Genomic DNA, 24,133 nt, shown 5'->3' on the forward strand with positions numbered 1-24,133 from the left:
ATGTCTGCAAAGAGTTTTGAAGAAAATGTAATCAGGCTATGAATGAAAGTTACCTGTATGGTTATATCTGTATATAATGACACACTCACCATCACAAGCACATTTGAACAGGCACTAAAGGAAGCTGCTACCAATGTGACATAATCCAGCCACTTCTACTCAAGCAGTAGCAATTGCAGCTACAAACTCTGCTTTCAAACTGCAGAAAACATTTGCTGTATCTGATAAAAATGAATGCTGATTCCAAATATCTGCCAAATTAAGATACGTATAGTAAAAATGAACTTTGCTTGTACAAAATAAATAGTTGTTGAGACTTGAACTTTATAAAGATCTCTTAGTAAAGGATGACTTAAAAAATTTATGCCAGTACATGGTTTGTTTTTCCAATTCTCATGGGACTATACCAGCAAAAAAGTCAACAGGTTGATTTATTGTTACCTGTCAAAATCTGAGAACATTCCGCAGGAAGGAGGATTTCAGCAGTGTTATTGCGGGAGCTCACATTGCCCATGATGAAGAAGCCATGGAAATTGTTTTGTTTTGGTTTTACACTAACTGATATGTAACATAAAATGAAAGAGGGGGTAGCAACAGCCAGGGAGTCACGCTAGGGAGAAAGACTTAAACTCACAACTGAAATCCACTCTGCGTGTTCATACAGGCAGTATCGCACAGGAGGCCGGATTCAACTACGCTGGAAAGCAAACACGTCTCAAACAAGCCGACTGAGTTTCTGTTTGCTTACATCAGGGTGGTATTTGCCCAAAGAGTATGGATGAATTACAGCTCGTAGCTCGCTTCCTGCAATGGCTTTTGCCCATGAGAGCCGTGGCAGAATTACCTTCCACTTTAGTGTACGGCTTCCACTTGTAGTACCAGCCTCGGAAGGGTTTGCTGTTGTATTCCGCACACTGCTGAGCACGGAAGTCCAAGCTATCCGCTGGACACGGCTGCTTGTTGCACAGCTGATAAACACGGCTGGAACCCTGGCAGAATTTACCCCCGTACTGTGGCCTACAAAAGAAAATACAAAACAATTATTTGGCAAAACCTACTTTCTATGTGATTGGTGTGTTACACGTGTATGAGAATACAGAGAAAAGGAGAGGGCGTGTTGTCTTAGGACATCAGTATTTCTTAAATGGGCCATTAATTTTCATGGTTTCTAAAACCAAGCAAAGCAGTTGCCATGAATCATCTGCTTGCATCACTGCAAACTCAGCAAAGATGCAACTGTCTAGAGGTGAGGCGTGTTTTCAGTAATTTAAGTTTATAGGGCTATTCTGTATTGCCTGGTTTCAATCCTGTTACGCAGCCATTTTCACTCTGCTGTAACCCAGGAATGAACATGTGCAAAGAATTACCTATCACAATAAGAGTTAATAAATTATAACAAAACACCGATCAAACATCAACAGAATGAATAATTACATTTGCTTGCTCATTTGTTTTGTAAAGCATTTTGAACAAATGTTCTTTTAACCAGTCAAAGGAAACAAGAACTACGCAGAGTTGTTCTGTGTTTTGGAATTCATGGAGAGCTTTAAACATGTCACATCCACTTCAGCAAACCCTACCGGGGCATTTTCTTTAATTTTGGCCAGAATTAAAAGACCATATCCTATTACTTTGCTACTAATAGTACCTTATCAGGATAATAGTTTTAAACTGTTTGGTCTATGCACACGGCTGCAAAGCAATGTAAAATGTACAACTTGCTCTTTTCAAAGTGACCGAGAGGTCTCACAAGCTGCTGAGAGATGTATTCACTCACTTCTGTATTCCTTATGGATCTACATAGGAATTCATGGGTGTTATTTCTGTGGTTTCACAATGTTCAGGTATACACCTGCGAGTACTGTGCCAAACCTTCAAAACATCGAATTTGGAGCACTCTTTGCCATACTATACTTTTTTCTTTTCATCATATGGAAAGAAATGTAACACTGCTGCATTTGCATACATTTACATAATGACTGTTAACAGCTTAGGGAATACACATGCTTGGAAGACACGCCATGATCTTGCAGTGGACAGCTTGCCCGTGTTACACACACATAAAGGAAAAAATAGACTACCCAACAATAATAATATAATATTAACTAACGATAACTATTAACAACACTATAAAATATACAGATGCAACAATTTAGCCTGGACTTATATATTTAAAACCCTAAACACTATGTTATAATTATTCCCCACAGCAAGTATCCCATGCATCTTCTCTTAACATGCATCTGACTGGAACAATATGGAGACAGCTTGGTGCAACACGGAGGAGAAAATCCCAGTGCTTTTTCTGTTCGCTTTATTAAAAATTTTAGCCCTCATATGTCTAACCCTCTGACCATGATGGGGCTTGTTTTTTATGTTCTGAAGCAGCTTTGAATGTATGTAATATCTGGCTTTTTCAGAATTCTGGGCTACAAAACAGTCTTCGAAAGGAAGAGGTGGAAACACACCTTGTTGCTCTATTTAAAACACAGCAAAATGTGTTGTGGAAAACAACAATAACAACAAACCAAACCAAAATGCAAAAAAAAAAATCAAGGAAACAACAGAAAACCCACAACAAAACACCCACAACTTCAGCGTCTTTTCTTGAGGTCACCTACTAGCTACAGTGACACCAGGTGTTATGGCAAAGGTATTATGGATGTTCACTGCAACGCAACACAGTGAGAAATGCTGGAATTAATCTGATCAAGGAAAGTATTTCTTGCATTACAAAAGGAATTAGTCTCCAAAATCCTTGACTCCTATTTCTTCATGTTTTGTAATCATTAGATTCAAGTGATAACACTTCTGCTCATGTTATGACCATATTATCATAGCATCACAAAGCTGGACTATTTTATTCCGCGTGATTTTGAAAGGCCTACAAGGTTTTTCATGGTCTTAATTTTTAATCAGTATTTTAAACAGCATAATTAATTCATATCAGTTTTCATCTGCATTGTCTGAAATTTTTGTTGTACACAAAAGATTGGAAAGATGTGTTCAAGCAATTTGATTGCATACATGCCTAAAACTCCACTCTGCTCTTGCTGAACAATGCGCTATTGTGAAGTGGGCAGGACGCAGTCCCACAGATATGATTTCGGTATTAATTTAAATCTCTCGGGCACTCTTCACGTTCTTTCCCAGCTAAACTATTAAATTATGCAATCTATTTCTATCTTGGAAAGGTACCTCAACTGTAAAATGTCGTGATGTATGAAAACCAGATCCAAGAAATTACACTGTGACAATGTACAGAAACGTAATGATTTTAGCAAATCTGCGTTGTTGTATGTTCCTCAGCTGAGCTCCCAGGTGTGTGTTAGTGCAGATTCATCCCTCAGCGAGGTGGTAACTCAGAAGCCGTTTGCAGAGCTGTTCGGGACCGGTCACGAGAAAGGGATGTGAATTGCTTGGATATTATTTGCAAGAGAAGAATTTCACATGCAAACACAGGCAATGAGATTTTCATAAGCAGTAGCCGGAACTTGTGTTCTTCACCTGTCTTTAAGCTCCTAATTAGATGCGTCACCTTTAAAATCACTGGAAACATAGAAATCGCCCTCAATGTTCATAAGGAGTCAGTTTCTGTGAAAAATGGACTGCTTATTTAACAACCTCATTTCAGAGCTCAGTCACTGCTTCAGAGACCTGTGCCCCTTGTCCTCATCTCCTACAGAAACACATTTTATTCTTTGTCGTTCTCAAAATTTTGCTATCCCAAATCATCAAGCTTTTGAACAAAATAAACATTAGCTCCTGCACAAATCTGGATTAGGGAAAGTGAAATAAATCTCTTCTATTTGAAATAATATATAGATATGCACTGAAACATATAAACATCTGAAATATATTTCAGGAGTTCAAAAAGAAAGGCATCATTATTCTTAGTTTCTGTGTATTTATAGAGGTGAACAGTGAGCAGTGACCAGGTTATAAATCATTCTATGTGGTGTAACATTGAAAATGGGTAGTATCATTTTTCTAATGAATCCACATTATATAAAAATGCTATGATGGGAAATGCAGCTACTTGGGTGCATTTCCACACACCACTTATTTACAGTCCTGTCATTTCATCACTCCAACAGACTTAAAGCATCTTCTCTTTGCTCTAACTGAATTATCACTAACATAATGAAATTAAATTTAGTATTAACGTGACACAGTTTTGGTATCGAGTCTTTCTTACTTGGTTACATCAAGTCTTGGATCAAGTCTTACTTTAATTACAACAGACAAATAATTCTGAATGCCAGTTTTAAATGCAAAATGCTACAGTGATGGACACTCATGTCAAAGAGCTTCTCTTTGGAGACCATTTGAAATCAGTGCACCAAACTGAAACTTTTTGATCACTGGACACTGTTCTGTCACACAGGGAGTGCAAGGGAAGGCTTACGAATAAATGCAGAGAACAGTGTGCATACACACAGATTTAGCAGGCAAAACAGCGACCAGAGCAGGAAGACCAAAATATACATATGACTTGTAATGCAGACTCTGCATTCTCTTGCTAAATAGTTTAATAAAGGAAACTATCCAGGTAATTTTATTTATCAAAATACACTGAGAAACAACAGAAAAGGTTGAGAAAATGCTCTGCTGTGGATCTGCAAAAATTGTCTTGACTGAGGGTAATAAAGACTATTTTAACTAATTCACATTTTCCTATAACATAGTATATGAAGCGTGGCTGTTATTACTGCAGCACTGTATAGTAGGTGTGAGGCCTCTTTACAGCCTCATATAAACTGTGTCATATTTTCTCTGGTTTTATTACTGCCATGTAAATGCTGGTTTTATTGTGTGCGATGAGGAATACATGTGTCTATGCCTGTTGAAGTTGTGTATGAAATAAAACAGTGAAATCCTTTTGCCTTGTAGGTTGAAGTTAATTGAATACTCGGGAAAGACGCTGGTCAGATAACGCTTTACCTCTACTTCAAAACAGTATTGTAAGGAATAGTAGGATTTACAGTGATAACACGTTCCCTAGAGGAAAATACCAGAAATGTTTCATGAGTTAGCATAAAATTCTAGGGTTCAGCACCTTTATTCTGACCTGTGAAACATAAAAGAACGCAAAGAACATGACAGACATACAGAGACATCTGTCTGCAACCATTTTGATATTGACTTTAAACATTTTTCATTTATTGTCCTGGATAATACAATCTCATCAGAAGTCTTAATAGCTTTTAAGACTTTTTTTCCCTTGCTCTTAAGTTATTAGGTGTGCATGTCTGTGTGGCGTTTTGTAACTTCTGTAGGTATTTGATAAACCGTAGGGTCACAAAATAAACTGAGAAGGCCGGGCTGTAAAAGTTCTAGTGCTGTAGCAATCTTCAGACAGTCACTGCTTTCTAGGATCGGGACAGATTTCTGTCCTTCAGCTACTGACTGGTCATACTGGACATGAAAGAAATGCCTTAGAAACATTTTCACACATACTATTTCCCTACAGAAATGGACTCTGGTATGTTCTTTGTTCCATAAATTCGAATAGTTAATAGTAAAATAATACCTTTTCATATCTATGTCTTACTTTGGATTATTGCAGTGTCTTTCTTGATATGTGACCCCACCTCCACAAGTGCGAGTGCATTCTGACCACTCGGACCAGGCAGACCACTGGCCGTTCACGGGCTTGGGTCCGTGATCACCGTACTTGACACACTGTCCTCTTCGACACCACTGCCAAAAGAATGCCAAAGATATCCCAGAGTTAGGGGCACCTACTAGATGCACAAAACAAAAGGTCTACATTCAAAATCTCCAGTGCTTAACTCTAATAAACATGAGGTCACCCACTGAACTCAAGGAGAGTTCGCAGTGGAACAAGGACCTGAAGTAGGACACGGACCCACACAACAGTACAGACAAGTAATGTCCTAAAATGTGTCCAAGTTCTGAGTTGAAGATCTCTGAGGTACAAATTTTCAATTCTGTTCTCTTGGAGAGTATCTTTTTGGCTTAATCTTCCCCATATTAACTTCTGGTCCTGTGCTGTCAGAACCTCGAAACTTCCCACGTAATGTAAAAATAGCCCACTAATATTCTGCTACAATTCCTCCCTTTTAAAATTTAATTATGAAATGCTACACAAAGAGAAAAAAAAAAAAAACACAACAAAATAGAACATTTGTCAGTAACTTGAAAATCAAACCAATATTCTACTGGAAGAAACATTACAGCAAAATAAAATATTTTGGGTAAGTGTAGATGACTGTGAATTAGAAGGTTCAGCTAAAACCAATAACCATGCTCTTTCGGTACTGATTACTGACCATAATAGACATGGTGGCCTTTGTATAGCAAATATTACGGCTTAAGGAATGTTCATATTGCAGTGGGATTTCAAGCCTTCATCTAACTTCTATTATAATTAATTAATTTTCTTACTGATTTAGATTTACCAGATATATTTTATTGCACAGGTCGATGGGAGAGGCATCACTCCCTGCCATCACATAGATGCCACTATAAGGACCAGTCCTGACTATGCATCACAATTCGGTCTCTTACAGAGCAATCCAGAACTCCGTGAGAGCAAACCCGGAGGGATCTGGGTAACACCAGTTTTGACAGGAGCTGGTATTTGACCCCATAAAGTCTAAAACCAAGTTAGAATGACATTGTCCCCTTTATAAAAAGACTTACCATGCTTATTCCACAAGCTGTTCCTTCCGCTGCTGGCATGAACTTTGTCTCGCACCTGTGACCCACTTTGTGACACCAGAGAGATTTGCATATATCCTGAAAAGAAAAGAGTACTCGCTATAACACACATAATTGCCATTCTTTCCTGGTGTTTAGAAAGAGTAAAAAATGATATAAACCTTTGCTACCATAAAACCCATATAAACTTTTCTGATTTTAGAAAATCCACAGCTTAAGATTCATAGCACAGCCACATCTTGTATATCGCCTTCATGGTTATACACCATTTCACTATATATTTCTTAAAATCTACTTTGAGTGTGAGACTATAATAGAATAAAAACTGTGTTAAGAAGTTTAAGGCTAAAATTTTGATGTCTACAGTGACTATAATGCTGTGGAGATACCAGATTTTCTGAAACACAGGAGATATCTGGAAACAGTCCCTTCACAGTGCTGTTCACTCTTTCTTCTTTGGTTATTAGGTGTAGAAGCAACAGAGCTGCCATCACCTGATAAATGTGGTTAGTATAAAATCAATCAAAATAGTCCAGGATAGTAACAGCAGTAAAAGAAATGATAATACTTCTTTTCAGAATGAACACTCCAGATTATTTAGTAAAATGTCTTCTCTGAGGAGATCAGCCAGGAGTGCAGCAGTCACTAAAGTAATGGGTTAATTTAAATCAATCCCTCGTCACAAAGTCACAGGTGTAAGTTCTGTTTTTATTGTTCTAAAACAACCCTATAGATCTTTTCCAGACTTTGCAGTCAATGCGTAAGATCAACCAAAATCTTAAGAAACTTTGTCCTTACCCCACACAAGTTTGGATCAAAGCTCTAGTGCCTGCTCCTTTCCCTTGGCATAACAGGGAAGGGCTCACGGCTCTCATGTGTTCAGCTGCACTCCTTATGCCTCCTGCAAAGAGCACATTTCCTTCTGCAGCTCCCCTGGGACATGCCCCAAAAGAGGCCAGTGCCTTCAAAGCTAATTGCCAAGTGAGATAAGGTAGAGAAATAGCCCAGACCTCTGAAGAACGCCATATGACTTGCACTTACTTAGTGTAATTCTAACTTTTCAAAAGTGTATCAGTAGGTACCTTTACAAAGCTGAGGTTGCACAGTTTTGCTTTCATTCCAAATTGCCATTTGCACTGGGTATCAGCATCATAGATCTGCCCTGGCAGCTTGTCAGGGTATTTGTACTGTCCTGTTTGCTTCGGTTCATCAATCAGGCAGGCAGCTTGAGCTGTACTATAATGAGAATGTATATTAATCATGATTATGATCTTCGTATAAAAATATTTAAATTTGTTACAGACCAGCAAAACCACATCATATGGCATACAATACCTTTAACTAGCTTTAGAGATATGCACTGAAATGAGAATATCTGCTTGCAGGAGCCTAAAGATCTTGAAATCCTGGTGGCAGCCTGACCTGCGAAGCTTTAAAGGAAGCAGGAATTTCCAGGCTTTAGGACTGTTGTGACAACAAGAAAGAATGATGTCAAATTCTTTTCCTCCCTTTAATCTTGTGTAACCAAGAGCAAGGTGATCTGGTCTGCTTCTTTCCCTTAAATGTATTCCCAAAACAAGGACTCAACAGGCACACTGTCTCATTTTGGCATTTGCATTGTGTGGACTGACAAATAGACAGCGGCAGCAGCTTGCGTGCTTTGGGTTGCCTGTATCCACCTTAAGACAAAAGGTACCCCCATGGTCTAGTTTTCTTTCATTCGTATGTGCTTGAGAACCCATGTATGCAGAAGGCCACTCCATGCCCGATTTACCTTGCGAGCGTCAGTGTCTCGGGACATATTGCTGCTTGGAGGTCTTATGTGACTTTTTAGTTTACAATTGGTTTGTGTATTCAGAATATATTGCATCATTGCAGGAGAAAAACATCACCAGAACTGCGCCACCTCTTCTGGCCACTGCTCTAAGATACTAACTGGGAGTTCAAGGATCAGATCCACAGAACTATCTAGTTACTCAATTCTCACTCTAAGGAATTAACATCTAAACGGCTTGTATCGAGTCTGGCTGTTAGTACTGCCTACCCATTTTTTAATAATCATGTATAGTCTACCCATGTATGACAAACAAAATAAAAGGAAAGTTGTACAGGAAAGGACTGCAATTCTGATGACATTAAACATAGACCAAAAACCAGCTCCTTTAAAAGTATCATTGAATTGTGCCAACACGCTGGAGAAATAATTGGCACCTTTGTCTTTTTCCCTCTTCCCTCACAACCCCCAGAACGAGTCTATGAAAAGTGTAAAATGTCCTTACGACATGAGCTAGATCAGGAGAGAAATTCCAGTGAGCAAGGCCACTAATGTTAATTCACATTTTGTAATGACTTTGGTACCGCTGTGTCTGCCCTCTTTTGTGTTCACTTCCTACTAATTCTCTGCTAAACTCAGCTGCTGACAGGAATGCCTGGGAAAGAATGATATGCCAGCCATTACTGTAGGATATTCACGGAGGGTGAAATTCACTCCTGAAACGAGGCAGGACAAAACCACTTACATGCCATACCACCTCTATGCTTCCTAAGTCCAAGTGTGTGGGCTTAAATAGTACGTTGGTTTGAGCACATGTTAAAAGAGGTGAATTTCACACTTAACTAATTTTTATGTCTGTTCAAGAATTCAAGCCCATTTAATAAAGATACATTCCCTGGCACCAGCCCAGATTTACATCTGACCTACCTGAGAAATTTGTTGAGATACTGCCTGCTGCATACAGACCAAGAAAACACTCCATTGTTCCCTGTGAGTGTGGGAGACATAATATTACCCTCAGCTTTCCTACAAGGATTTCCTTCTCCATCATGAATCATACCAAAGCTGAAAAGAGAACCAGGTGTGAGAGTGAAAATCTAGATTAATCACAAACGAGACAAAATTTGGGGCAAAAGAAACACTTTCTGGGTGACAGCTCTACGCTTGAACTCCACGGGGAACGTGGAACTCATCCCTTTCAATACAAAGGGATGAAGACATATGCGCTATACAAATGACTGTTAGTATGAAACAAGCTCCAATTAACAGCACTCAAATTCTATTGTCATCATACACTTATCTGATGAGAAGAAGATAGTCAGTTTTCCAGAAAGACCCATACTTTGCACAGGAGCTCTGCAACGGGAGCTACTGACAAAACACTGATACGTAAGCACATCAGAAGTTTTGCAGTTTAACCATTTATCGTTCCTGAAGGAGAAATGTTTTGTGGTGGTGAGATGGATGGAAGTAGTGGGTCAAATCTTCAGTCACACTTGAACTTGCCTATAACTCTACCAGCTCGAAACACGCATGCAGTCTGAGCCTTTCTTTGCCTAGCGATAACACTTGTTAACGTGAAAGCTGCGGAGATCAGAACCCAGGGGAATATCAGTGTCACACAGCTGTAAGAATAGCAGGTAACTGTGGTCCTCATAGGAGGAAGCACTACATAGGTTCATTCAATCTGTAACAAAAGAAGGGGCATTGAACGAATCCAATACAAGGTATGAATATAAAAATATGATTCTTCTCCTCATTTTAGCCACCAACTTGCTATGTTATCTCAGGCAAATCACTTTCTTTTCCTTTGTTAGACACTGTCACTCACTTTGTCTAGACTGTAACCACTTCAGTGGGAATATTGCCCCTTATTGGGTGCTTTGCTCGGTCTGCAAAGTCTGCTTTCCCTAGGGGAGGTGTGAGGATAATATAAAGAATAACAAGCATTAATAAAAACCATGTTAAAAATTATAAATTAGGTGGAGCTTATGGATATAATAAAGCTAATTTTCAGTCTTTTTCCTTTCACGGTTTTATATTTACTCACTGTACAGGACATCTGTGGATTTCAATGCGTTTTGAATAGAAATTTCATAATCTGTTACTTCGACGTTGTAGCACATTGGCGACTTTATGGATGTAATCTGTGCACATGCAGGGAATATCTGATTTACTGGACTCAATCCTCCACTTTTATAAATCATTGCAGGCTCATCAGGGTTACTACATGCATTGCGACCAGCTGAGGCTCCAAACTTGCTAAAGTATATGGCTCCTTCTATAAATGGACAAAAGAAGTCCCAACGGAGCTGGTATGTTAGAATCAGTTATAAAATAATAACTTTATTCACGTGCATTGCAGCCGAAGAACGCACAGTTTATACGGCCACTGACACAGCGGGCTCTGAACTCCTGTTAAGCTTTCAGGTAAAAACACAAACGACTTAAAGAAAACCATAAAAACGTAAAACTGAAGCTACTCGGTGGATCACCGAGTGTGACCTATACAGTATGCAATATTCTCCTACTACGAAATCCTTAGGTTAATATATTCCCAGCAGAGCTCAGCACCCCTGAGGCTGGCACAGAGCTTTTTCTTCCAGGAATCTCTGTGTCACACAGACCAAAATCTGTTGTCTTTCCTCACATAGTAAATTGTCTTAAGAACATGGACACAAACAGATTGTAATAAAGACATGTTGTATCTGGCACAGATTTTTTCCAGGAGGTAAGATTCATGTTATCGGACATAGTATGGAAGTATCCCAAAGAAAGGCTGAAGAATCACATGAGAATCAAAGGCAGTGGTAGAAAAAAAAAGATTAAAAAAGTAAAATATTTCCAAGCACATTCGGTCAAAGCAAATAAGAAAATAAACAGGAAGGAGACTAAATGGGATAATTCTTTAAAAACAAGCTAATGGCCTGATTCTCTCCTAATACTGATCGAAGAGCATTAGAAATGTACTGAGGTCAGTGAGACTGCATTCGCGTGATGGGATGATCTGCCACTACATATTTTACATATTTGGTCCCATTGAAAGTGTTGGCACAATTCCCACGGGCTCTACTGGTAGCTGGATTATTCTTTAATTCCTTGTTTGCCTTCAGATGTACAGAAACCTGTGAAAGGGTCACTCATGTAGACATTAGGTCATAGTATATACTGTAGAGCATATTTGTACAATGAAAACTAAATAGTCCTGATTCAGTCATGCAGAATCGGAAGGATTCATGCCTTGATCAAACAGCAGAATACAGTACCGCTGCTTTTCAAAGATATTTTGTGCAGTCATGTTGCTGCACAAAATAAAGATCCTGTGCCCATGTTTTATCCGACTCTTGATTTCAGGCTTGTACCACATAGATAATCTACGCTTCTATAGAGGCAGCGGTCAGGCAGACTGCAGCTTCAGCTATGCTAAATCTGAAAATCTGAGCCATGCCAATAGTTGGGAAAAAGTAATTCAGAAGTATTTGGGGAAAAAAAAAAAAACAGGAGAGCAAAACCTAATCATCTTCTTTAGGTTTAATTCAACAAGTCAGAGAAAAGCTAAAGCTCCATGGAAGATTATTACAGATTTGGTTTGAGACACAGCAGGCTCTTAGGAAAATTACAGTCTTCTTACCACAGAAATAAAATGGAAATCCAATGGATATAGTTACAGAAAGGCAGAAATCACCACAAAGGATATTTTTAGCCAAATCATGCATTATATAGGTAGAGGGAACCAAGAAGGACATGTCACGAATGGCTCCCAGATCCTGCTGGGAAAGGGACCTCAAGGAGACTCAGAGATCACTGCTCCAACCCGTAAGCTGCAGAGTCCTTTTCTCTTTCTGGAGCAACCACACTGATACTAGAAGCAATTTGTCTACCAGAACATGGCAGCAGTGTGAGAAGCTTAGAGATTACTGCTGTCAGCTTTAGTGTTTGTTCTGGTTATCATCTGGAACATATAAAATGTCAAAAAAGAAAAGGAAAGCAGCCTGGGCAGGTGATTCACCATTTCACGCTGAAGGACACACCTCTGAGGGAACAGTCTTGACTTTCTTTGCCCTCAAATCGCCTATAGTTTCCCATCAAATTAGAAAGCTGTAAGGTACCTCAATCAGAATAAGGTCCCTCTGTCTATGACAGTAAAATCAATAAAATCCCACAGTAGTTCTTTTTATGATTGTTGTAGAGACAACATTTAATAAGGCAAATGCATCAACTGGATTGCTGTCTATATGCTAATCATTATATAGCTCTCTATAAACAACCCATATTTAATTTATATTAACTGGTGCAATGTTTCCATTCACTTACATATTTATTTATAGAAGGAGCATGTAAGACTCCTGAAACTTACTTGTGTCCAGATTCATGAGCAATTGTAAAAGCCAGTCCAAGGCCTGTATCTTCATTAATGGTGCAACTACGGTATTTGCTGCACATGCCACTGATGGGTGCAAATCCTGAGGGAAGGACGCAGTAGATTAGCTTGTTCCTCTACAGAATTCCGAACACATATATCATCTCCACTGGTCCTAATAAGTCAGTCTATTGCGGTGCATGAGGATGGTTGTCTACTTCATCAGGTTTATCATGGAACAATTACAGTACACTTTCAGGTGACAATAAAGGGACTCCTGTATGAGAAGTATAAATCAAACCTAACCTCCCAAAATACACTTTACTTGTAAAGACTATTCTTTCCCCGCCTCATGCCTTTAATTCTCCCAAGTTAGGGAGGAATCCCATTCCAAAAGGGCACCTACTCACAAAAATTTAAAAAATAAAAAAAAGAGTGGTTCAGAAATATTCTCAAAATCAAAAATATTCCTTGAAGAGGTGACAATCCAGAAGGATTACATCACATAGCTTATTTTACCACTTCTGGGGCAATGACACCAGTAATACTCTCTCTCTGCTAGGTACGTCAAAGGCAAAGTAGTACAAATACTACTGTTCTTTCCTCTTCGAGAAGGGTAACATTATGTGCAAAACTGGGCTTTTTAATTTGAAAACATTTCAATATCTATTAATTAAGATGCTGCTGTTGCTATCTGAAAGTTTTTTAGAATGTGTTTTCATCCCATACCTAAGGTATCACAGGGCTCGTTTTTCCAAGAGCAGATATCAAAACCCGTAAGCAGGATGGCGTGGTCGTGGCGCTTGCCGTTCTTCCCAACCAGCGCAGATTGCCATTGACAGAAGCTGTTCAGCGACTGGTCTGCATGGTGGTTAATCAGTAATCCGCCCTGTAGGTATTTCAGACACAGAAACAGGGTGCTTCCATCAGTCTTGAGAAAGGTGATTGTAAGAATAAGAGTCAGTTAGGGAAAAGGGGTTACTTTTTCATATTTATTCTACATAAACTTCTGCATTCCCATGTTAACTATCTGTGATGATCAATTCAAGTGATGAGTAAATCTTTTACAATTGTAAAATAAAACCTCACCTCTCTCAGATATTTTCGAAGTCAGTGGTTGGAATTACAGCCTACAAATACATTTGATTCCTGACAAAGCCAAACACTAAACCATTTCCAACCTTGTGATTAAAATGTTTGGAGATTTCAGTGGAGGAAAAGTATTGTCCAAGTAGCTCAACTCATCACACATTACTTTTCATCTTTTGTCTCAGCACCCTTGCCAAAAGAAACGGCTCCTCCTCCACCTTTTGTCACACTCTATCTTCAGTTCGGGTTTTTTTACTCCTTCCCCCTTCTGATCATCACATCCTGGAAAGCCCTGTTCAAAATATTTTATCTATTTAAATAGTACATTTCTCATTCCAGCCATTTCTCTTCACGAAAATGCTGGAAATTGTTAGGTTTTATCTTACCAGAAGCATTTCAGTGTTTCTAAAGAACATTTATATGAAATGAAGATTCCAGTATCAAAACCCGAGAAGCACTGAAATGCAGAAAAGTGTGATTTTGGAGGGTTTTGTGATTTTGGAGGGTTTTGTGATTTTAATCTTCTTGTCATGCTTTACATCTTAAGAAACCTCTAATGGAAGTTCATGCACATAACAGGGGGACACTCGGTGCTCCCTGTGAACAGAAGCAAATGAAGCCCATACCACACAAACATTCCGACACAACTTACAGGCTCTTGTTCCAAAAGAAGAAGGCTCACAACAATAATGTTTATATCACTTCCAATTGTTCCATCTTTAAACAGACTAGACACCTGCAATGATTATGGAAGAGGAAATATCATCTACATGTATTTTTCTTTAGCCTATTGAGTTATTGCATTGGGCTTCAATTTTCCATACAAATTAATGGAGTTATATACCTTATAGGATTAATCCAAAAGAGCTTAACCCAGAAGAACTATGTCCCAAACCAAAATACTTATTCAAAAAGCCTGAAGACCTTATATTGATTTTAATGGGCTTTGCTCTGGCCTTGCTCTCCTGGATCAAGTATAATCAAGTTCAAAGTTCAGGTTTTGTAATGCTGAACTAAAGAGCAAAGCCACAACGGAAAACATCTTTCTAGTGAAATTATACGATTTTTCTCAAAATAAATTTCTGTCGTCTCAAATAATTTTCATTTCAAGGAGTGACAGCAGGCAAAACTGACTAAGCTTCATGATACTAAATGGAATTAAAGCCTCAATTCCACAGTATCTGCCTTTTTTGTACTACACAGGAAATATTTGAGAATAGTGTTTTTTTTGTTTTGGGGGGTTTTTTTAACCTACGGTACTATTGCCAGAGCTATGATAACATGGGGATGTATCTTTAAAGAGCATTTTTTGATGCCAGTAATACATTCAATGAAGCTTGAAGAAAGGCTTGCATAAGGTGCCCCTGCTCTTTTTGGTATTACTCTCTGTCTAATGAAAGATCCTATTCTGACATAACAATATTCCATAGGCAAAACATATTGCGGTTACACCACATCTTACCATATTCATAACTGTTAAGATGTACGTTGTTACATTTTCCTTGCCATGTTTCTCCAACATTTTTTTATCTGCCACAACAAGGGTTTCAACATTTAGACTTCCATTTTTCTGCATTTTAGCAGACGATCTTTTGTACCTTGCAGAAGCCCCATACTCATCCGAGCGAATGTACGTCTCTTCTGTGGGTGGCTTGGGTGCATCTAGAAGGAAATAAAACTCAGTTTGGAAAGAGTTCAGATTGCCCATCAACAGTTTCATCAGCAAATGTAGTATCACAGGTTTAGAGCATCAGCTTATTTTTACAGTATGTGATTTAATACTTATGGCCAAGTTCTTGTATATTTATTAAAAAAGACCTGATGCATTCCTGAGGGCAGAGTGGCTACAGGGAGAGAAGGAAATGGGAGAACCACATTCGTATGCAATCAGCTGCTTAAAATAAGGAATTAATCTAATAAAACAGTAGCATCTGTGGCAAAAAAATATACACAGAATTTTTAACAGAATATCAACTTCTTTTCCTTCCTTTTGATAACTTCCTGAGGGGTTTGACACGTGCTACTTACACAGCAGTTGGTAAAAAACCTCCTTTCCACAACAGATGTCCACCGTCAGTACAGAAAGGAGACACACACCCAAGCAAGATTCCTTGGGTCTAATGAAGGACTCAGAATAGACCTTGGCAAGATAATATATTCCAATATGCTTTTTAAGAGGTGGCTCCGAAACCTTGTTTAAACAATTTACATGGGAGGTTCTTTTTGAAGATGTCAGTTACCAAAAATTTCATTATCACATGGTGAGTTCTGAAAGATTTATTCTCTGTCCTGTCAGAAATTAATGATTCGGAAGACATTTTCTCCATCTTCAAGCCTAATTAGTTATATTTCCTCAAACTAACAGAGAGCATTTCAGGGACTTGGCATCCATCACTGTGCAAAAGCAGCAGTCTAAACCAGAATTCCTTACTGAAAACTACATGAATGTCAAGAAAATCAGGCAAGGGATCTTTTAATCTAGGTAGAAAATGAGAAAACTAAGCGTTGATTCTGATGGCTTAATAAAACAGATAATCACATCAACTTAAAGGAATTTTCTCATGTCTATTTCACTTTAGAAATGTGTAATTTAAACGTAGGATGTCTCCATCACAACCATGACAATGAAGCACACCTCAGAATCACCACATAGTCTCTAAGAGCCTCTATCAAACAAGGAGTGAAAGTTTCCTTACATACATTTCTTGCGACGTCCACAAAAATGTTGCTTTTGAAACCTTCCGTGGTGGTAACCGTTCGCTTGAGCATGATACGTGTGGGCACTGGGAATTCTGTGATGACCAAAAGAAAAGTATTTGGGATTGGACTCTACTGTGTACCGGTGCACCTTCTCTTCTGCGGTTCGTTTGTACAACACGTGAGGATGGTGTCCAGCAGGTGACGTGTAGTTGTGCTCCTGTGCTAGCTGCTGAGGTAATGGAGATATAAGGAACTCGATCTTCTGTGTCCTTATCAAACCTGACTAAAAAAAGAAACATCACCACAAATTAGAGAAAAGACTGTCAAGGCTGGGAGCTGGAACATGCTAGCTCTTCAAGGGAGTTCCCTTCAAAGCCCAGACATTGAATTGTGCTCCTCTAAGTTACATTTACTCAAGATATAACCCAGATAGTTTTCACAATTGAAGTGTGTATTGTTTCACTTTGCAGGTGACCAGGTTTCGTGTTTGGTAACACACAGAATGAGAACATTGTAGAACTGGCAGCATAGCACCTTTGCACAGGTGCATGAATAAGTTAATAAGCAATATTAATCCATTCTTCACAATGTAGATTTGTTTGTGTGTTTGTGCGCAGGATATACAGTCTCATACAAAAAGAAAATTCTTTTGGAAAATGCAACTTCTAATAAATGCATATATTAGTAAAATTAACTGTTTGAATTAAGATTCAGGCTTTTTGCAGCACGAAGTATTTTCAGATGAGAACCCCAGACAGGCTCACTCTAAGCAGAAACGTGAGCAGATTATGGTGCAGCAGCACACACTTGAAGCGTCTGAACATTTTAATACTATCACTCAGTAATCAACTCACCGCAACTTAATCATCATAAAGGCAATTTAAAATCTATGCTCTCCTACAAGAGAAAACTGATCAGTGAAAGCAAGTATCTGATTGTTTTCCTTCTTGGATCCCTGAAAGACAGAAGTAAGTATGGGAAAACTATGCTGTATTTTTCACATAGTATCTGTGCATAATACTGCACATGTGATGAAGTGTTTCCAGGATCAGGGCCAGGGAAATGTGGGTGGCACTGAGGAAGTATTTCCATGCAGCTCATTAATCAGTTATGATTTTATTTCATTTCTTGGTTTTGTAAAACATGTTGTAATAAACACCCTTTTTCACAAAGTCAAAAACCAAGAAGAAGTTTCATCAGGTAATTCTATTACATTATATATACACGTAATACTAGATACAGATTTTTGGTTTGGATGAGTGAGACTCTACCATATGCCAACACCCTCCTGCCAAAATTGACATCCCACGAGGACTACAGATCTCTCATGCTCCAGAAAAATATGTGCAGACAAAGAAATGTCAATTGCAAACCATCCTGCCCGACATCTTAAGTCCTCCCAGATCATGATTCCACCTCTTTGAAAATGCACCCATTGGACATGTATCCCCTGGGCCCTTCTGAAACGGATGCTTTCCTTGAGCCTGACCGCCAAGGACCAAATGCCAAGGGTATCAGAAACAGAGGAGTTTGAATACCTAACGTAAGCACTGAATTTCTTAGGGACTTGTGGAATTCTCTGCACTTTCAGAACTGTTTCCCATGAGGAAACTAAACAGAAAATTAAAAGCAAGTGAAAATAGAAGTTACACATTAAATCTTCACATCTTTAACGGTTTACTAAGCTAATGGTAAAACTGACTCTAAGTCTATTCTGGCTGAAAAGATTTCTCAGAGATGTACAGGTCCTCAGCAGTCTGTAATCATCCATTATGTCCTTTCCATGGAAACTCACTTCTGTCTTTCCAACTCAAAGGTATCTTCGCAGCACCCCCTAATCTGGGCATCTTTCACAGGGGCCTAATAACAGCACTCGTCAAATCATACTGTCATCTTAATTTTGAGAATAGAAGAGATTCCATATTATGAATTGGGAGGGTCTAATTGCCTCCTGAAAAACAATATGAAAACAAACACAGATGATATTCTGATTATCAATTTGCTCCCTCTCCTTTCTTCAGCATGAATTCATAATTACTTGTCTCAGCCTATATCTACCTAACATTCTATATGAAGGTTAAAACTGGCTCTGTCAATAAGAAACAGGCTTTAAATAATTGACAAGAATTTAACTTGCCTGCTCACTGCAATAAGTTGGCATATTTCAAATGTCAGATCACATTTGGTCATGACGAAGTACTTTCCTTTAAGGAAGAAGACTAATATTTTAATCCCTATGATGTGTGTCATCACACAATTTAAAATGGTTCTGAGATGCAATCTTTATCTACTAGAGTGCCCTGATAACTGGACACTGCTAAACGACTTCTTTTCTCAGCCGGAGAACAAAAACATAGCGAATCTGGTTTTTATTTCCCCATTTTAAAGGTTTCACCATCTGAAACTATTCCTGTAGGATTCATTTTGTAAATGATTCAAACCATATGAAACAAAGGGGTTTCTACATTTTTGCTGTAAGAAACTGTCCCTGATGTACACCAAGTTTCAGCCCTAAATGTTCCTCCTTTATTTAACATTATAAGGGTGGGATGAGAATTGGGGGGTGGGAGGAAGCGAAGCCAATTCTGGGCTCCGCTCTGCACGTATGCTGCTGCACCTCCACGCAGCCTCTAGCGATGGAGGCCTTACAACTGCACTCTATTTTCCAGCACCAATGACCTTAAATTTCCAATCAGACTTTTTCCCTTTGAGTTCTACATCAGACACATTCTCCAAATTCAAAAACGTTCTCTCCAGGAGAGCTGCCTTTATTTGATAACATCCAGTTTTATGAAGTTGTCAAGAAGAAAGGGGGATTGCCACAGAACGGTCTCAACACTCACTCAGCCACCCATCATTTGCCATTTATTCCAGCTACAAGATGGATTCAAGGATTCACATTCACATTAGTAGCTTCAAAGTAACGCTGAGAATGCTGCCCTGGCTTCTAACAGAGGTGCAGACCTCTGGGCAGCATTGGCCATGAACTGTTCTTGTAGGTTCTTGAACTTTAGCCTTAGGTGCAGCAAAGTTGGGCTACAGCTATGGCCACGGTGGCTGGCACACAGGCCAGCTCAGAAATGCCAGCGCACAGGGGCACGATGCTAGCACAGAATAATCCTTACTAATTCTATACTGCTAAGAAACTCTGGTTTGTTGAAGGCCAGATTTTGGCTGGTCTAGAGCCTGGGGACTGTGTTGGGGGTTTTTCACTTTGGTTTTGTCTTTTTGTCTTGGTTTGGTTCATTTGGGTTGGTTTGGTTCATTTGAACTGGTTTGTTTGTTTGTTTAAGTATTTTTTCTATAAATACATGAACCATCTCTGTGATTGTGAGCTAGATAAAATACGTTTATCTGGCTCAAATATTACAGGAGGTGAACAAATACTGTCAAAAATTGTCACAGAAATGTATGCATTTGGTTTTCTGAGTGCTCTCACAGCTTTAAGTATATGCGTGATTTTCCCTGAATCAGAACTCAATCATGTCTTTCCGTTCATTTGATGGGTTTGGGACCCACCAAGGAGAGGGTCAGGTAGGTCAAAACTCCATTTTAATTTCAGATTCTCTGCAACTATAACAGCATGAGAGAAAGAGGGATGACAAAAATCTAACATTTTTACTAAGTCTAGACAACACAGCATGAAAAAGACCAGGGACTCCTGTCTATTCCCTCTCCCTCCCGCTGTGGCTCTCACTAATAATAGTAGTAATTGTGAGAATATGGTGGGAAGGAAAACCCAAGAGATTGCTCAGCTGGAATTTGTTCTTCCCTCACAACACATATTTGCTGTCCTGTAAGGGATGTTCCACGCCTTTGGAAAGGAGACAGAAAGGCATACGTTGAGCTGTGTGGCTAGCAAATATTTCTGAATCACTAAATTAGAGGAACTTGCAGTTTGTTTGCAGAAAAGTTGAGAAGAAATGAGAAGGCCACATTCCTCCCACTTATTATTTGTTATTAAATGTTTGCTTAGCTTTGGGCTAAAGGAATTTTCAGATCCAATATGTCTCTGGGAAATTCCTCAGTATCAGGGTGTTATCACCAAGGTAAGACAGTTGGTCTGTTGGTGTGTCGCAAAATGAAATCTGGACAAGGGAAATAACAACATATCTACTCCAAGAACTTTTTAAAATTGAAATTAGGCTATAAACTGAAAAATGAGAGAATTTTTTAAACCACTGAGATGTCACCTTAACTACACAAAACCAGGTAAATCTCCCACTGACTTCAGACCCACATGGAATGGTTTTGAGAGCCATGCTCTAACATACCTGCTTCCAACAGGTCTCATTGGCCTCTGACTGGGACAGCACAAAGGCTGCTCCCATTTGCCCCCTGAGTTCTTAGACTCTGAGTGCAGCCTTTGGCAGCTCACCAGCCTGTAAACCTAATTCACCTCGAGGTTTCAGCATCTCCAAAAGACAGCGGTGAAAGCAAGTGAAGGATTTTCAGAACTTACATTTCATGCCTATATTTTAACAAAACCAAGTTTGAGATAGCAGACAAACTCTTGCTCTAAACAGGAAGAGTCTCATGACTGTGGGTTCTCTGCATACAAGGCATTTTCATTACATGCTAATTAAATTAAAGGCAACAGCTTGGCCATATGCATATTTAAGTTACAAGGGTTTCATAAACCAGATGCAAATAATGAGGTAAGAAGCACAATGAAGTGAAACTGAGAATTAAAACACATGAAAAACTGAATTGCAATGTCTCTGCTAAACATAACTACTTAATACTCATTAAAGCAAAGTTAAATTACAGTTTGTAGGAAGATGGTACTATCTCAACTAAAGCACTATGAAGTTTGCATGTATTGTCTAAGGAATACTACTTATATCTAGAGTACTTTATTCAATGTTATGAGTATATACCTAAAACTGGGTGTTAAACGAAACACTGTGCCTTAACTGATGGCAGCTAAAACAATGGCCACAGAAATCAATGAAGTCTGTATGATCAGATGGGTGTGCATGTACTCAAGATGAAAAATCTCTCAAGAGGAGGAGTTAAATGTAGTTTCACATCCATTAAAATAGTTCCAAATATTCATGCAAAGTTATAAAAGACTTGACAAAACGCCAACTGAAATTGGCATAAAGCTTCCCACAGACTGCAGTGGACATTGATCAAAGACTTCTGTTGAGATATTTCCCAACTGTCCAGCTCCTAAAAAACACAAATCATTGATTCGAACACATCTTGACGAGAGTTACAGCACGTAAAGTACAGACACATAAAGTACAGGTTTTAGTTCTACTTGAAACTAATAAAAACGTAAATTAAGAACTTCCTTGAAATACAAAAAATAAGAAGAACTAATGACCTAAGAACTACAGTTGCTGGCTATTTCAAAGTATCTGAGGTCAAAGATGTCTATGTATCTAGTATTCACATCACAATATTGTTGGGACCATGTCATGTCCCAGCATATCGGAGTCTTTCCTCATTCACTTTGCAGTGAGGTCTCATGAAGTTATCATAGCTGCAGTCCATTTTAATCAAACTCCCTCTTTCCGCCCTGATGCTCTGCTAAGTCTCTGGCACTTTGGCATCATAAAGGAAACACAACAGACCCGTCTCTGCCACCCAAGAACTCCACTGCTGGAGGAGAGGCTCCTGTAGCTCAGATGTCCCACCTGGGGCTTTGTCTGCCAGAATATTTCACACACTGGAATAATGAGCATCTTAGAAGCAGAAAGGGAGTATGATACAGATCATAGAACATGAAGCTACTCACACAACTTAGAGCTACCTGACAAAAGTTGCCTTTGGGCCCTGACTGGCATCTAGAATTGGGCAGATGGCAATTTTCAAGTACCAGCATACCGCACTGTGTGCTAGAAGAAGGGAGAGGTCTCCCCATAACTCCTGTACCTCTGCTCAGATTCCACCCTAGGCTATGGGGAGATGGGGCGCTTTCTTCAGGCGTTATAAGCAGATAATGGTAGTGCCTTCACAAAGTACACAAGTGATCTTCATGTTGCGATCAGCCGTTCATTCACTCTGCACGTGCGCCAAGGCAGCTGGTGGCAAGCCAGCTCAAACCAGAAGCAACGCAGCTGCTGAGAGTTTGGGTTATTAGCCCAAGCACAACATCACATTTATGTGTCTACATGGTATTTTGTAACATCTAGTCCACGGATAGAAGCTTGGAGAATAGAAACAGTGATTTCAGATCTGTTCCAAATGCATACTGAGAGAAACGCATGTGGAGATGGCTGCGCACTGTGCATCTACCAGCAGCCTGATACAAAACCCTGTCAAGACAGCAGGAAAAGTGCTGGCTGTTTAGAATGGGTTTGGGGTCAATCCTGGTAAACAGGGTAAAGTTACCGTTTTCTCACACATGCCACAGAATAACAAGGAGAATAAGGTCCTGTTAAGTTTGTCAACACTCATCTTATGGGTTCCTCTTTCCTCCAAAGCAGAGATACTCAACCAATACTAGTATGAGGCTGTTCAAAGCAATCCTGTCTCATGTAAGCAGTTTAAATAAATTATTGTTTCCTTAGAGAACGTGTAATGAAGTAGACTCACCTCTTGGGATGGGTTAAGTTGGTAGTCTGAAAAATATGTGAGACTATAACCTTGCTAAAGTCATAAGCAAAACTACTTCCAAGAATTATAGCCAGCAGTATAGTACAGCCTGACCTGGAACTGGAGATACCTGATACAACTAACTGACTTTCTGAGAGATGGGTTATTGAGCACCTCTCAGGTTAGGGTCAAAATGTCAATGCTCTGGAAAATATAATCAAAATGAGCAAATAAAGATGTAAAATTAGGTAGAAAAAAAAAAGAAATGGCAAGCAACATATCTGGCGAAGCAGAAAGAAGGAGCAGAAACTGCAGAAAGGGTTGCTGAGGTGAAAGATATCTTTACTCTTGGGAAGCATCATGAGCAAACAGCCAAACCAAAGGCAGTAAATCACGGTAATTAAAGAAGTTCATTCCGTCTCCGCTGTGACCTACAGCCCCTTGCCTGGGTGGTGACTGCAAACGGGACAGCAGCAGCTAAAGAGCTGAGGCAGATTTTGCCTCCGTATGTTGCTTCTGTTCCCCCAGGCGGGCACTTGGCCCCCTGTGCCCACGTTACTGCAGCGCTGGGTCAACTAACCCGGCTTCCCAAGCACAGGGACAGGGACACAATCCATGAATCTCCAACAAAAGTGAAAGGTCTGGACCCTAAACCCATACACAGGTGGTTAAATAAACACTTTTAAAGAGTGTTAAGCACCCAGGAGCTCCCATTGAGCTGAACGTTGTCTCTGCAAGTATTTCCAGAGTGCATTTATACCAACTTGGGAAAGAAAATGTTCTGGGAAACTAGTGAGAATGGACTCTCATGAGGTTTCCAATAATACACATGTATTATTGTAGTCAGAAATCCCATGAGTAAAACTTGGAGCATGTTCACATTTGATCCTCTCCCAAAGCAGGCAGCACGAAGGCATGCAAACACACTAAATGAAAGGCAGAATTTAAGTTAACTAAACTTTTCCCTGGTTTTTACG

At 39.3% G+C, this 24,133-nt stretch overlaps 1 protein-coding gene across 2 annotated transcripts in view; it reads right to left on the bottom strand.

Annotated features, from left to right (window-relative positions):
• Nucleotides 1-24,133, bottom strand: part of ADAMTS18 (ADAM metallopeptidase with thrombospondin type 1 motif 18) — a gene marked incomplete at both ends in the record, with an annotated part of 72,166 nt that overhangs the window by 27,651 nt on the left and 20,382 nt on the right. For both annotated transcript variants that reach the window (XM_080351927.1, XM_080351926.1), the window contains 10 exons: nucleotides 845-1,017; nucleotides 5,555-5,703; nucleotides 6,670-6,765; nucleotides 7,770-7,923; nucleotides 9,389-9,526; nucleotides 12,819-12,924; nucleotides 13,551-13,710; nucleotides 14,563-14,646; nucleotides 15,373-15,572; nucleotides 16,611-16,893. In XM_080351927.1, the coding sequence (XP_080208053.1) occupies nucleotides 845-1,017; nucleotides 5,555-5,703; nucleotides 6,670-6,765; nucleotides 7,770-7,923; nucleotides 9,389-9,526; nucleotides 12,819-12,924; nucleotides 13,551-13,710; nucleotides 14,563-14,646; nucleotides 15,373-15,572; nucleotides 16,611-16,893 (1,543 nt within the window). The remainder of the gene's footprint in view (nucleotides 1-844; nucleotides 1,018-5,554; nucleotides 5,704-6,669; nucleotides 6,766-7,769; nucleotides 7,924-9,388; nucleotides 9,527-12,818; nucleotides 12,925-13,550; nucleotides 13,711-14,562; nucleotides 14,647-15,372; nucleotides 15,573-16,610; nucleotides 16,894-24,133) is intronic.

This window comes from Nesoenas mayeri, assembly GCF_963082525.1.
Source record: "Nesoenas mayeri genome assembly, chromosome: 12".
NCBI classification, from domain to species: domain Eukaryota; kingdom Metazoa; phylum Chordata; class Aves; order Columbiformes; family Columbidae; genus Nesoenas; species Nesoenas mayeri.